At 35.3% G+C, this 15,009-nt stretch overlaps 2 protein-coding genes across 2 annotated transcripts; one reads left to right on the top strand and one right to left on the bottom strand.

The window, feature by feature from the left end:
* LOC107628209 lies at window positions 868-4,157 on the top strand. Its single transcript, XM_021115628.1, has 2 exons — window positions 868-2,573; window positions 3,887-4,157. The coding sequence occupies exon 1, from the start codon at window positions 1,440-1,442 to the stop codon at window positions 2,013-2,015; it is 576 nt and encodes a 191-aa protein (XP_020971287.1). The 5' UTR covers window positions 868-1,439; the 3' UTR covers window positions 2,016-2,573; window positions 3,887-4,157.
* On the bottom strand, window positions 3,895-5,432 carry LOC110268762. The gene is made up of 2 exons (XM_021115629.1): window positions 4,826-5,432; window positions 3,895-4,719 (listed from the first exon to the last, which is right to left on the bottom strand). The coding sequence occupies exons 1-2, from the start codon at window positions 5,006-5,008 to the stop codon at window positions 4,432-4,434; spliced, it is 471 nt and encodes a 156-aa protein (XP_020971288.1). The 5' UTR covers window positions 5,009-5,432; the 3' UTR covers window positions 3,895-4,431.

Genomic DNA, 15,009 nt, shown 5'->3' with positions numbered 1-15,009 from the left:
ACAAGTTTCTAAATAACTTTTTAAAAAGCAGCAATTTGATTTTGAAAATTGAATCAGACATTAATACTATTACTTTTCATAAGTCAAAAGTTCAAAAAAGCTACTTTTAAAAATCTTTTTCAATTCTTGCCTGAAGAAAAAGACTTGATTAGAATTTAAAGAAGAGTTTCATGGCGTTTTAATTTTTTTTTTTGTCAAGAACTACATTCTGAATTTGAAGAGGTGAAAAAAAAAAGAATTTTCATATGTCTCAGACTGGGTGCAATTCTGGAGCTTACCAGAATATTGTAAGACGAAAGAATTGGGAGTAGAAAAATTGGATGTGCAATAAGTGAGGTCTTAGATAGCGAATTCTTCTTTACAATGAGGGAGAAGCAAAGTAGAATTGTTGAGGTTCAACTTAAACCTTTGAATAAACTACTCAAGATTGATATACAAAATAAAAGGATGATTGAGGTGGGAGTAAAGCAAGAAAGAATCGGCAAATTTGACAATTATTGTGAACACTTAGGGCATGAGAATTTAGAAGCAGATGGTGAGGAGGAATTCAGCTAGTATGGAAGGCAACAAAAGAAGAACAACAGAGAAAGATGTTTTGGGACTAAAAAAGCAATGCTAAAAAGATGCCACAAGAATACTACAGGAGGGATTTGAATCTTCTAAAGTTTGAATTTTACTTTAGAGAGTAAAGTGTGATCTCTCACCATTTATTTCATAGATGGGACCAAGAATTAATATGAAAGAGAAATCATTCAAGGGTAGAAGATCACACTTTACTTTCTAAAATAAAATTTAAACTTTAGAAGATCCAAATCCAGGAGGGAGGTATGGAACACGAGTAGTTTTCCCACTGTATAAATTATGAGTAAATGACCATTTGTACCCACGAAAGATACAAACGCTGTCAAATGTAACCATAGAAGAAGGAAACTCACCTTGTAACCATGGAAGATGACCTCCGTGTGCCAGAAATACCCTGACCTTGGTTACGCACTTGGTCCGTTAATATCCGAACCTATGTGGCAACAAAACCACTCCAAACCTATCTACGTGTAACCCATTTTTTTATTAAGAAATAGAAAAAAACCCTTACACCTTCTCTGTGCCGTAGCAGAGCTCCATTGTTGTCACCATTGCCATTCCAAATCGAAGAAGAAGACCAGAGTACCTCCATTTCGCAACAGAGACATTTCTCTAGTTTAATCAAGTCGTTGCTTCACTACCTGCAGGCCACCATTGTCTGCATCTCGCCGTCCACACTACCCGTAGCCCACCATTGTTGTATGCATCTCGTTGTCCACTATCCATAATTTTACCATCGTTACTCTACAGAGAACAGAGATATGTCATTACCAGTTTTTCCATCTTAGAATATTTTCAGAATTTTTGGGTTAGGATTAGATTTTCAATTGCTATGTTGCTGTCTGTAATTACATGGGATGGTACCTTACATCTATACTGTATTGGTTGCAGGGATGGCCACTGTGCATATTACTCTGTGTATTAATCATAGGGGGAGATTTGAGCGAGGTCCATGTGAGAAGCTTGGGTATGTTGGTGGAGAAGTAACAGAGATTGAAAGGGTTAATGTGGATACTCTCAATGGATTTTTCATAAATGATTTGCTAAGGGACATTGGATATACATCCATTACTGATTTTTATTGGCTAGAACCTGGTAAGGAGCTTGATAATGGGTTAAAATTGTTAAGGGTTGATATGGACATAGTTAAGTTGTATGAGGCTGCTGTGAAGAATGGTAACAGAATTTACTTATACACAGAGCACCCTGTAAATGATCCTGTTATTGTTGAAGAGAATATTACTCCATCAAAGGTGAGATTGAAGACTTGTGCTAAGAGAAATCCAACTCCAAAGAAGACTCCAAGAAGAAGACTTATGGATGGTGAGGTCCAGAATAGGAAAGAGGTCCATGAAGCAAGCAGCCAGATTGAGGTTGAGTCCCAAGAGGAGGATATTGTTAATGTGGCCCAACAAATATCTCCAGCAAAATAGATGTCTCAGCCTCCCACAACACTTGTGCAACCATATGAGGCACCTTCCAATCAATCACAGCCTTCACAAAATCCCATTGAACAAGAGCAGCAACCAATACATACTGCTGGTTCAACATCTCCAAATACATTTTTTGTCTCATTATCTAGTGAGAACGAGGCCCAAGCAGCTGAATAAGTAACCCAATACATTCCACAGCCATATAGAAACCCACTTTCACAATCAAACCCTAAATCAGACCTAGTCCCACCATCTGATACTAACAGTACTCCTCAAAACAATCAGACCAACACAGATGAGCAGGTTGAGGGAAGACCTAAGGTGAGCAAGAGAAGATCAGCAAAAAGGCCTCCCCCAACTGGACAATCCTTCATACCCAATCCTGATCCTGACAAGCCTCCATCCATCTATGTGCCTGTTGAGTCAGAAGAATTTTCAGATGAAAATGCTGGATACCATTGTTATGAATCCGAAGAATTGAGAAGCATAGCAAGTGATGAAGATGCTGATCAGCCTCCAGTCTTTCCTCAAAGCAATGCTGATGCTCCTGTTAGCCAAGTCCGGTTGGAGTTGGGGATGGAGTTTGAAACTCTCAGCCATTTCAGGAAGGCAGTTCGAAAGTTTAACATTAACATTAGAAGGAGCATATTATTTCCTCGATGTGACTCAACTAGAAGCAAAGCAATTTGCTATGATGATGAATGTCCGTGACAAATATATTGTGCTAAGAGGTTATTTTCCTTGAGTTATCAGGTCAAGATGTTTGTCAATGAACACACTTGCAGCAGAGATAACCATTGTAAGTCAGCTAACAGAAAATGGGTTGTAGATGAATTAGAAGAGAGAATAAGAGTCCAACCAAATCTGACAGTAAGGGAGGCTGACCAATTCTTCAGAAATGAGTATGATGTGCTGATTAATGAAAGAAAAATCTATAGAGCGATGGGCAAAGCAAAGAGTTTTGGGAGAAGCTAGATACGTTGCCTATTCTACCACCTCGCTATAAGAAACCCATTGGGAGACCTTCCCTTAAGAGAGACAAGAGGAATGATGGTCCTATTGAGATCTCTGATCCTCATAGAATGAAAAGAAAATATGGAACTATTGTCTGCAAATACTGTCTGCAGGTATCTTCTTTAATCATTGTGCAATTTACATTATAACAATTTCCTATTTTGTGTGCATGTAACTATATTGTCTGCAATTAAAATGATGTTATTACAATTTCCTATTTCGATTGTAGCTGGGTCACAACAAGAGAAGTTGCAAAAAGAGGAAAGAAGCAATGGCTAGTGGAAGCGGTACACCTCAGGAGCATGTAAATGCGGGGGATGAAGATTCTGATGTTTTGGTCGAAATGTATTGGGAGGAAACTTTGGAAGCTGCAGATGCTGAGGCAGCAGCAGCAGGCACTAGTGAGGGAAGTGGTTTAGCAGCCCCACAAGTTGCAGTTGTAAGTGTCATTTCATTTCATTTGTCATTAACTATGTAACATTCTGCAATCACTAATCTATTGTTTCTTGTATCAACTCTAGGAAACTCAACCAAATCCCCCACCGAACCCTACAATAATAAAAAAGCCTGCTAAAAAGAGAAGTGTTAAGAGACCTCCTCCAACTGTTTCACCATCTACCAGACCTCCTTCTACCAACCCTCCTACAACTAACTTAGAAACAGCACCAATGGTTACACCTCAAACAATGAAAGGTTCTAGTGCTGGGACAACCACACGTTTTATGTAATTTATGCCTACACCTGGTGCACCATCAACTGTTAGAGGCAGAGGAACAACGGTCAGAGGCAGAGGAACTTCTAGTGGACCCAGTAATGTTGTTTCAAGCGGGAGCAGCAACTCAACTCCAAAATCATAGTTGTTTAGTTGATGAGAACTAATTGTTTTGCTGTATTACTTCAATATTGTTTTAATCTGAATTAGACTTTTAGGCTTATTTTTTTGGTATGTTTCATGTAATCAAGAGAGATGACAGACTCTTCTGTTTCATTCTGTTGTTATGATGTTCTGAGCACAGTCTCTAGACTCTTTAATTTTATTTTGGTAATATGAGGTACTCTTTAACAAATACTACACTCTTGTGTTTCTCTATGAATCCACAATGTATCACAAGCTGAAGTTTGTTTTAACCTTTAAAGACAGTGTTATAGAATTATAAACTTGTGTTGCAGTTTTGTACGACGGGAATTAATACATGACAAATGCACATTTTAGACATCATCTCATTAATCTTACAGGACCTGTTTAGTCAAATAAAGCAAATACACATGACTATCTATGCCATCTAATTAATCATTCATGACTACTCCTATCAAATATAACAAACTGAATTGGTTCAAACTTGTTTGTCATTCTTAACAATAAACAATGCTCATAAACAACAATCTCCAGATTACATTAATCCTATATTTTTATCACTAAATACAAATTACAAGTTAAACAAAACACAGCCACCAATGCTATAGTTACAAGCAACACTCTACTTGTTCTAACTTCGGCCCTGAGTTTTTTCATTTTCCTTGCAATCATGGAGAAGCTTTCTTGATTCTCCCTTTTAACTGCAGTGATTGTCAACCCATCTTCACATATTACATCACAATGCTCTGTATTTCTTTTAGCTAATGATCTTGCAAGACCTTCCCAACCTTCTTCGATCTCATCCACCCACATAAAGTATTTGCAGTCTCTTGTCTGAAAAATTAAAATACCCATGCCCATCCAACTGTCAACGAAAATTAAAAAAAAAATGGAACCTTCACAAAAAAGAAAAGAAAAAAGAAAGATGCTAAGCCATTACCTTCCAGAGAGGACATCGGATGAACCATCTATTTGGGTTTGTTACCGTGCCAGATTCCATTAACACAACCTCCAGTCCACAGAAGCATCTCCCATCAAGCTTCTTTTCCTTCTTCTTCCTTGAACTCGAAGTATTGTTGCAACTTACATTACTTATGGCAGAGTTACATTTGCGCAGAGACATGGCCAGGGGTTAGAGGATTTTTCTTTGTCAGTGTTTATGTTTGAGGAAGAAACAAAAATGAAATGGTTTCAATTTCTGGGTTAGAGTAAACATTGGAGAAGAAAGGAATAAGAAAGGTATGCTAGGGTTTCAGTTTTTGTAGAGGTATACGTTGGATTACACGTAGATAGGCTTGGAGTGGTTTTGTTGCCACGTAGGTTCGGATATTAACGGACCATGTGCGTAACCAAGGTCAGGGTATTTCTGGCACACGGAAGTCATCTTCCATGGTTACAAGGTAAGTTTCCTTCTTCTATGGTTATATTTATCAGTGTTTGTATCTTTCATGGGTACAAATGGTCATTTACTCTATAAACTATTTTGGAAACCAAAGCAATGTAAGCACAAGCTAGTAAAGTGGCAAAAGAACACAAATAAGAATTTGAAAACTTTAGAACCCATTTGGGAAGCTTCAAAAAGTAATTTTTTTTTAACTTTTGACTTATAAAAAATAATAGTATTAATATTTAGTGCAATTTTCATAATCAAATTGCAACTTTCTAAGAAGCTATTTAAAATTTTATAAAAAAGTTTTTAAAAAAATTATTTTTCTCATAATAATTTTTTTATCACATTTCTTTTAAAATAAGCACTTTTAGAACTAAAAATCTAAACACAAAATACCTTATTTATAAGCTATTTTTAATATAGTCATTTATTGTTTAAGCTATTTTTTCAAAAAGAACTTAATTAAGTTGTTTACTCAAACTGGACCTTAGTTATGTTTCAGTATCATGTTAGACTAAGGGGATAGATTTATAATTTGAAAAGTTATCTGAGAGTAATTTTTAAAAAAATATTATAAAAGTTTCAATGACCGTCCCTACAAATTTCAGTCTCCTCTGTCCCATTTTTTAAAAATGTTAAAGAGGTTAAAATTTTGGGATTTGAATTCTCTAAAGTTTGAATTTCACTTTAGATAGTAAAATGTGATCTCTCACCATTTATTTTATAGGTGGGACCAAAAATAAATATGAGAGAGAAATCATTCAAGGGTAGAAGATCACACTTTATCCTCTAAAGTACAAATTTAAAATTTAGAGGATCCAAGTGTTCCAAAATTAAAAATGTTAATTTCAGTTTTTAGCTACTAAATATAATATTAAATCCCATTCTCAGTTTTTGTTTCTAAACAACCTGAGTAGTCTGAGATTGTCAAGGCAGTCCTATTAGTAACCTGAAGATGAAAGTCCCTATTGAAGACTCTCTCCTCTCCTCCCAAGTAATCTTATCTTGGAAAAGGTCAACAATTTTTAGTTAACATTGCACGGAGACTTTTAAAAGAAGATAAAACAAGACTTCTAGATGTTTTGCAAAAGAGAACAATGTATCAAAATTTATCTGATATCATTAGTTGTCACTCTATTCGTGTTCATAGAAGGGATTGTCACACCAGTTTCGCTCCTCCTTTAGCTTAATGTAAAATTCTTTAAGCAATTCCAATAACCTATAATTGTTACATGCTTTTGAAAATTAATTATACTAATACAAGTGTTGTGCTTATTAGCTTGATCCATTTTGGCAACTGAGTGAATTTAGCAAAATTGATGTTTGATTTATGAATGGGGTTGGGGATAATGACATGTTTTCATTATAGTTGATTATTCGATTATTATTAATTGTTATTAACCACTTGGGTTTATCATATTCCCATAATTCTAAGGGGTTAGATGAGTAATTAATGAGTGAGTTGCAAGCCTCAAATATAAGTGGCTTTTGGTCTTATTATAATCCAACCATAAAATCACGTTGTTTATATTGTACAGTTGGTATTTAGGTTCCTTTGTTCTTAACCAGCATAAGAATCTAATGATAGAATAATAATAAAAAATTAATAAGTACTAGATGGTTTTCAAGCCCTGTTTTATAAGGAGTTTTGAAATTCTTTGAACTATGATATGTAGGGTTTAGTCAAGAGAATCTTTGAGAGAGATTTTAAATCCTACAATTTTTGAGACATACATTGTTCTAATTCCTAAAGTTGAAACTTCTATTTCACTACAAGAAATTATTAGAATAGCGACCGAAAAAAGTGATTGCTAATAGCGATTAATTAGCAACTGATATAGGATTTTTAGGACTAGAAAAAAATCGGTTGCTAAAATTGTATTCAGCGATCGATTTTAGTGACCCAAGGAATCGGTCCCTAATAGCGACCGATTTAGCGACCGAATAAATTTGTTATATGAGTAACATAAAGTTAGTCGCTAACTTGGTCGCTAAGTCGGTGGTCGCTAAATGGATTGCTAATAGTTAAGGTAGCAACCGATTTAGCAACCAACTATAAATACTGATTTAAAATGATTGGTTACAAAATCGATCGCTATTTTTATTTAGCGACCGATTTTGCAACCGATAGAATAAATAGGGTGGAAAAATTTGGTCGCTAATTCTGTCATTAAATCGTGGTCATTATATTGGTTGTAAATTTAATCCTTAGCGACTGAATTAGTGACTAATAAAAAATACTGTTAAAATTAATTAATCGCAAAAATCGGTCACTAATTTAAATAAAATAAAATAATTATTAAATTATTCTACCCTCACTGACCCTATAACATTCTCATCTTCTCACACAGTTACCGATGTAACCACCGTCGGAAGCACCTCTCCTCGCAGGGTCTTCGTCGTCGATTGAGTTCGTTGCGCCGCCGCCTTCATCTTTGAGATCTCGGCGCCATCGTCGTTGTATTTTGCGCCGTCGCCATCGTCTTTAGCTCGCGACGCCATTGCCTTCGTCTTCTGGTATCTCAGCATCGTCGCGGTCGTTTTCATCAATTTCTCAAGCAGGTAGTCTTCCCTAATCCAGATTCCGATCAATTTCATCTACTCTGTTAGGGCTTTTTCACCTATTCTGATCAATTTTATCTATTCTGAACAAATTGAACAATTGAAGGTAATAGTTGTAATATTATTCTACTCTCTTGCTCCTTGCGGCCGTTGCTTCTTTGCTCTGCTCTCTCTTGTTTGTGGTTCTGCTCTCTCAGTCGTCATTGTGCCTCTTCTCGACTCTCTCTCTCTCTCTTTCTCTCCGCCATTGTTGTTCTAGGCAGGTACGTTCTAAAAATCTCCTTAAAATTTATATTTGTAAAAGGTTAATTGTTAGTGTGATATATTTGTTAGTTGATTGTTCTGATGTTAAAAAACTTGATAATAAATGATACTTTAATATATTTATTTAAAGCTATTCAGAAAATTTGTCATTAAAGGTGCGCGCATTTTGTTCCAACCAAATAATCTTATTATGTGCATATCAACATAAGCATTCAGAATTATTTTGGTAGTTAGAGCTAACAAAATTTCCCTGGTTCTTTTGATTTTGAATCAAAAGAAAGATGTGTAATTTTGGTTGCATCAGTTAATCAGTTAGTTATTCTTCGGTTATGCATTTTCATGCATCTTGGAGTTGTAACTTCTTTCCTTATGTTGGGGGAATGAGTTGGTGTTATTCAAATCTTGACTTAGAGAGCATGCACTTTTACTAAACACAGTAATGAGGTTGATGAACCCTTCAAGGTCAAAGAAGCTGAAACGGTAAACATACCTCCGCCCTCAATAGACAAGGTGTTCATTCTATTCTACTACCGGCATTTATTTTCACTCTATTTTACTTAATTTTGTGTGTGTAAGTTTAACCTAATATGTACTCAATGCAATTCAAGTTGCTTGTGTTGGGAGGCAATGGATTTGTTGGCTTACATATTTGTAGAGAAGACTTAGATCGCGGTTTGTCCTTTGCCAATCTTAGCAGGTTCTAAATCCCACTTTCATTCTCATTAGAATTGTTTGTTTGGTGCAATTTCATGCCACTCATTTTGTGTTTTACTTATTGCAGGTATCGCAGGTCATCTTTGCATGATTCATGGGCTACCAATGTCATCTGGAATAAAGGTATGCTTTTCAATTTCTTTATTTTCCTTGTGGACTCTGCATTTTTCACGGTGCTATTATGGCCTAATATATCTCAATTGTTTTTTTGTAAACAGGGAACCTCCTTTCGGGTGATTCGTTGAAAGAAGCTTTCAATGGCGTCACTGCTATCGTAAGTTTTCACTTATCTTGTTAAAATGCCTAGTAAATATAGATAATCATAAGTAAGAGGAAGCCCAAAGCCAACTCTATAATTACTTTATATTGCTTTTATTTTCTTCAATCTGTTTGGTGAAAATCACCTTTGTTTTGATCAATTTTTTATAGTAGTGTGGCTCAGATATCTAATACCAACCACTCTAGTTTCTAAACATAGAAATTTGTGCAGTTCTTTTTTTATATTCAAGTGTTTATTTGAGTCCTGGAGAAACAGTTGGGTCGTCTCCGTGTGACGTGAAGATCACGGGTTCAAGTCCTGGAAACTAGTCACACTGATGTAATTATCAGTTAGGATACTTATATTACAATTATGAAAACATGGAATAAGAGTTTAAGATGAGGGAGTGTTAATTTCCCATGTATGTAGGATCTCGTTGGAGTCTCCATTCCTTCTCCTTAAGGTACTCCAGCGGAATATGTGGCTCATTTCTCAATTGTTCTGTCACAGCACCACCATAACCATAAGGGATTGGTCTTTGAAAATTGTTGAAAAGATTGATAGTACCGTGTTCTGCTGCACCAAAAATATGCAGTGGTGGGGAACCTGCTACTGGCTCCATATATGTATAATGGTAAGGAATAGGATTACCCCATTGATCATGATGGAAATTATTTTCATGGTTTGTTATTTCTGTTTCAGTCTTAATTATAATCTATCTTCAATATGTGATTTGCTCTTATTCGTTATTTGCTCTTATTATTTGAGAGAGTTTATGGTGAGGAACAGAAGAAGTGCAGCAACAAAATAGACCTGACATTGAAGCTGTCACCTTGTGGTGATGAGAAAGAAGAAGAGAGGAGGAGGAAGCTGAAGAAGTCATTATTAGTGATCAAAGATGGCAGCATCACATATATGTAGTATACATAAATATAAATTTGTTGTATTTGTGTGGATTTGTTTCGGCCTTCATTATTTTTCAATATATATGTAGTAAACATAAATATAAATTTATTTGTATTAGAATCTATTTTCCATTTCATCTTTATACGATTTTACTTTTGCCTTCATTTTGATTTTCAATAATTGTTGGCATTTGATCTTAATAAATAGTTCTATCTTTGATTATTCATATATTTTGTTGAATCAGAGTTATATTTAAAAATTAAGTTTTAATAGTGATATATGCAAAATTTAGTTGAAATTTATAATTAGGAAGCAGCAGTTGATGCGTGAGCATTATTCATATCTTTTCCTATTGACTTATATGGTGCTTTGTTGATTTATTATAAGATTTAGGTGTTTTAGGCTTTTATGGATGTTACTTTGAGTTGTTGTGGCATTTTATTGATTACATGTAGCATTCGGGTGAGATTGGCAGAGCTCAGAAAGAAGAAAAATAAGAGACAACATTTCTGCCAAGATGGCGCTAAACGCCACATCACCGGCGTTTAGCGTCGGCACCTTAAACCTCAATATCCAATTCAACCATGTTGGCGCTAAACGCCACGACCTGGTGTTTAGCGCCGAGGACTTCATATTGCGTATAACGCTCACTGAAAGGGTGGCGCTATACGCCATCAACCTGACGTTAGCGCCAGATGCGTTGAATGAAGTGGTCCCATTGCATGCAAACAAATCACACGGAATCTTTGATTTGATTTCTTTTAATCAAATAAACAAAATTAAAAAGATTTGTTAGGTTCTAATATAAATTTAGAATAAATCAGAATTAGATATAAAAGGGGAAAAGATTTGCCCTACGGGCTTTATTCTTCGACTTCCGCACTTTCAGTTTTCACTTTTACTCTAGGATTTTCTTTGCACAATGAGCCACTAAACCTCTATTGTTAAGGTTAGGAGCTCTGTTTACTTTAATGAATTAATACTATTTATTCTTCTACTCTTAATTAATGCATTGATTTTTGTTTAAGAATTGGTTTCGTTCTTCATCCTACGGATTAGCGTATATTGGGAAATAACCCTAATCTAAATTGAATTCCTTTGAATCTTGGAAAAGTTAAATCACTTAAATTAAAGTTTGAAACCCTTTTCTCACAATCTTTCATTTATCTGGATTTAATGTGATACGTGATATATAATCAGATTATTTTTGGGTTCTTAAGGATTGTGTGGCTTATAAATTAGAAATTGAACTTAATCTTTTAATACAATTGAGTGATTGAGAAATTGACAGTTGGTTGTGTTAGAAGAGATTGGATTGTCAAGAAATTGGAGTTCAGTAACTTAGGGTTTGCCATGAACTAAATCTTTGCATGATCAAGATAGTTGACAATGATTGAATTTAGCGACCAAGGTTTTAGCGACCACCAGAATCGGTCGTTAAATCGGTCGCTAAGCTGATAGCAACTGATTTTCAAGAAATATCGGTTGCTAAATCGTTCACTATTCCGGTAATTTTTTGTAGTGTTTCGTTAAGAGATTTTCTCCCCATCAGTTTATGTAATGTTTTTTACAAAATCATTACGAAAGTGCTGGTGAACAAGGTTAGACCCTTTTTTTTTTTCAGAATTGGCCCACTTTAGGGTGGTTTTAACTCGAGAAGAGGTACTATGGAGAACATCATCATTTCGCAGGAAATTATAAATTTCATGAAGAACACTAAGTCTAGGAAAGGGTCTTTAGCCTTTAAGATTGATTTGAAAAAGGCGTATGACAGGATGGACTGGAGATTTCTTGAAGCTTCTTTGGTTCTGTTTGGCTTTTCAACAGCTACTATTCATCTTATTATGGCTTGTGTGAGCGTCATCTTCTTTGTATATTTTTTAGAACGGTGATAAACTCCAGAGCTATAACCCCTAGAGGGGTTTGAAACAAAGGGATCCCATGTCCCCTTATCTCTTTGTACTTTGTATGGAGTGTCTTGATTGTTTTATTGCCCATCGAGTTTCTCAAGACTCATGGATACCGGTGTCAGTTTTCAAACATGGCCCGAAACTATCCCGTTTGATGTTTGCTGATGATCTACTGCTGTTCTGTAAAGCTACAAAAGCTCAGGTAGAGGAGGTTGTGAAGTGCATGGACTTATTCTCCAAAGCATCAGGCCTGCGAGTGAATCTTAGTAAGTCTAGGGCTCAATGTTCAAAGAATATTTCTATGAGAAGGAAGGAGATGCTCTCGGGAGTCTCTAGTATTCATTTTTGTTAGGACTTGGGAAGGTACCTAGGATTTAATGTTGGACATGAAAGGTCTTTCAGGAGGATGGCTCAAGAAGTCATTGAGAAAATTCAAAACAAGCTTGCTATTTGAAAGGGATGTTTGCTGAATAAGGCAAAAAGACTTTGTTTGGTTAAGTCGGTAATGGCTTCTATTTTGTTCTACAACATGCAAGTTACTCTCCTTCCGAAGTATGCATGTGAAAAGATTGATTCACTAATGCGACAGTTCTTATGGAGAGGCCATAATAATAAAATAGGGTTGTCATTGGTTAACTGGGAAGTAGTTATTACTCCCAAAAGGCGGGTGGTTTGGGTGTAAAAGATACATACTGTACTAATCTAGCGCTTCTTGGCAAGTTGATTTAGGATTACTTTAATAATAGAAACAAACTGTGGGTGCAAAGTGTGATGTGAAAATACCTCCGAAATTCAAATTGTTTCGGTGGTAGTCATAGGCAGAATGCGTCAACCATTTGGAAGAACATTCTTAAAATATATGAGGCACTTATAGATGGGTTTAGGTGGAATGTAGGGGATGTGCAGAAATCCAGTGGTATGATGAATGGACTCCATTTGGAAGACTTTGTGATCTTGTTCTCTATGTTCACATATCTGAGTCAGAATTCGTAGTGGCTGATTTGTGGTGTGATAGTTCTTGGATGGTAGATTACGCTTGCTACGATAATTTCTCTTGCAGTTAACAATTTATTTGCGGCCTTCCCTACCCAAATTCGGCAGACCTGGATTCGGGGTGGAGTTGGTGGCCTACAAGGGCAAAAAGGTACAGTGCAAGAGAAGGTTATAGTTGGTTGTTGAAGCATAAAGTGAATTGGAATGGAATAGTGATTGGAGCTGGCTTTGACATTTAAATCTTCTGAAAAAAAAATCAAATTCACTATGTGACTTGGACTTCATAATGCTCTCCTGACGTTGACTTTTCGATTCAGGCGGCATCTAGCTAGTTTGGATTTGTGCCAGAGATGCAATGTGGCTTAGGAGACAATTGAACATTGTCTGTAGGACTGTGTTAAATCTAAGAGTCTTTGGAAAATATTAGACCCTCGCTTTATTGACTCGTTTGAAGGCACCTCCATTGAGGCTTGGTTTAGAAAAGTGGTGCCTGGTAATGAGATTTTTTTTGGGGCCATAGTGTCGTGGTTATAGAGACATAGGTGTAATGATGTTCTCAATATTGGAAATCTTTGGACGGATCACAAGGTGGTTGCCCTTAGCAGAAGCACTATCATGGACCTGAGACTTTATATGTATCGGTGTTCTTCCTTCAGCACCTTCAAGAATTGTTGGTGCTGGGAACCCCCTGTAGGTAATAGCTTTAAAGTTAATTATGATGCAAGTTTATTTCCTGATTTGAGTTTGGTTGGTTTTGACTGTTGTGATAGTTCTCCTCCCTGGTTTATCACCAGATGTGAGCTTTTTGCAGTCTAGAGGGGACTTGTCTTAGCATAGGACTGCGATTTGAGAGACATTGTATGTGAAATAGATTGTTTGGATGTTCTGCACCTTTTGCATGACTCTAGTGGTGGGTACACGTCTGAAGTTGTTGATTTAGTTCACAAAATTTAGGAACTTTTATCAAGATCTTGGTATGTTCAAGTCGATTGGATAGCTAGAGAAGCAAATAAAATAGCGGATTAGATGGCTAGATATGGAGCAAGAAGTAATGCCAATCATATGATTTGATCAGAGTCTAGTGATATTCTCCCGCAAATAATCAATTTTGGTTTAGGATAAGTGTTTGCTTTGGTCTTCTCTTTTTATATAAAATTTGAAAAAATACGCACATCTCGTTTACAGTCTGTAAACGAGATAATTATAAATGTATCACGTTTATAATGTGAGCGAGATATGTATATTATTATAAAAAAAAATTACTATTAAATGAATATATTTTTTTATAATAATACAAATATGTTACAAATTATATATTTTAATAAATAAAATAATTAAATTATTTATTTAAAAAAAATCCTACGTATAGCCTGTCTTGTTCGCATAAAATTTCCATTTTTTCTCCTCACTAACTTTTATATCATTTAAGAATTAGGTGAGAATTCTAACTCATCTTTTAGTCTTCACTAATCAATACCGTAGTGGACCTTAGCTAGTAAAATGGTATTATTAGTTAAGTACACATTGATTAATATCAACAATATACCCATCATATGAGAGGGGAAAAACTCGTACTATTGCTAGTTCCCGTGAAAATGGATTCAAGTTTCCTTAAAAAAAAATTGGAAAAATAGGGTAGGCATGGCCTTATTATTAATAATACATATATGGTTGCGTTGGGTTAAATTAGTTGGTATAATCTGGTTTAATTATTTGTTGAGTGAAGTTTAGAACGAGAAATTGACCAAATAATGATTCAAGAAATAAGTAAACAATTGAATACAATCCGTACAAGACTATAAAAAACTTGATAGTTGATACTAGCATGACTATTAATGAAGATGTTATAACCCCAAACATTAGGAGTTAATCCCTTTTCTAGCACTCTGTTGAATAACGCAATTGTTTTGTCAATATATTGGATATTTTCAAAAAGCATTTAACAACCGGATTACATATTACAGATCAAATATGACCAAAATTTTAATTAAATCTACACTAAATTTATCGAATAGGATCGAATACAATATCTATACTTTTTATGTTCGGATCCAATCCGCATATTTGCGGATCAAATATATCTGCATATCTACAAAATAGAAAATGTTTTAAAAAAATTATTTTTA

This window comes from Arachis ipaensis, chromosome B02 (assembly GCF_000816755.2).
Source record: "Arachis ipaensis cultivar K30076 chromosome B02, Araip1.1, whole genome shotgun sequence".
NCBI classification, from domain to species: Eukaryota; Viridiplantae; Streptophyta; class Magnoliopsida; order Fabales; family Fabaceae; genus Arachis; species Arachis ipaensis.
Note: the sequence above shows the minus strand (reverse complement) of the source record. Positions and strands in the feature narration are given on the sequence as shown.

Coding starts and splice junctions, on each gene's coding strand:
- LOC110268762 (XM_021115629.1), bottom strand. CDS start 5,008: ATGTCTCTGCGCAAATGTAACTCTGCCATAAGTAATGTAAGTTGCAAC. Junction 4,720..4,825: donor TCCGATGTCCTCTCTGGAAG/GTAATGGCTTAG, acceptor TTAATTTTTCAG/ACAAGAGACTGCAAATACTT.
- LOC107628209 (XM_021115628.1), top strand. CDS start 1,440: ATGGTACCTTACATCTATACTGTATTGGTTGCAGGGATGGCCACTGTG.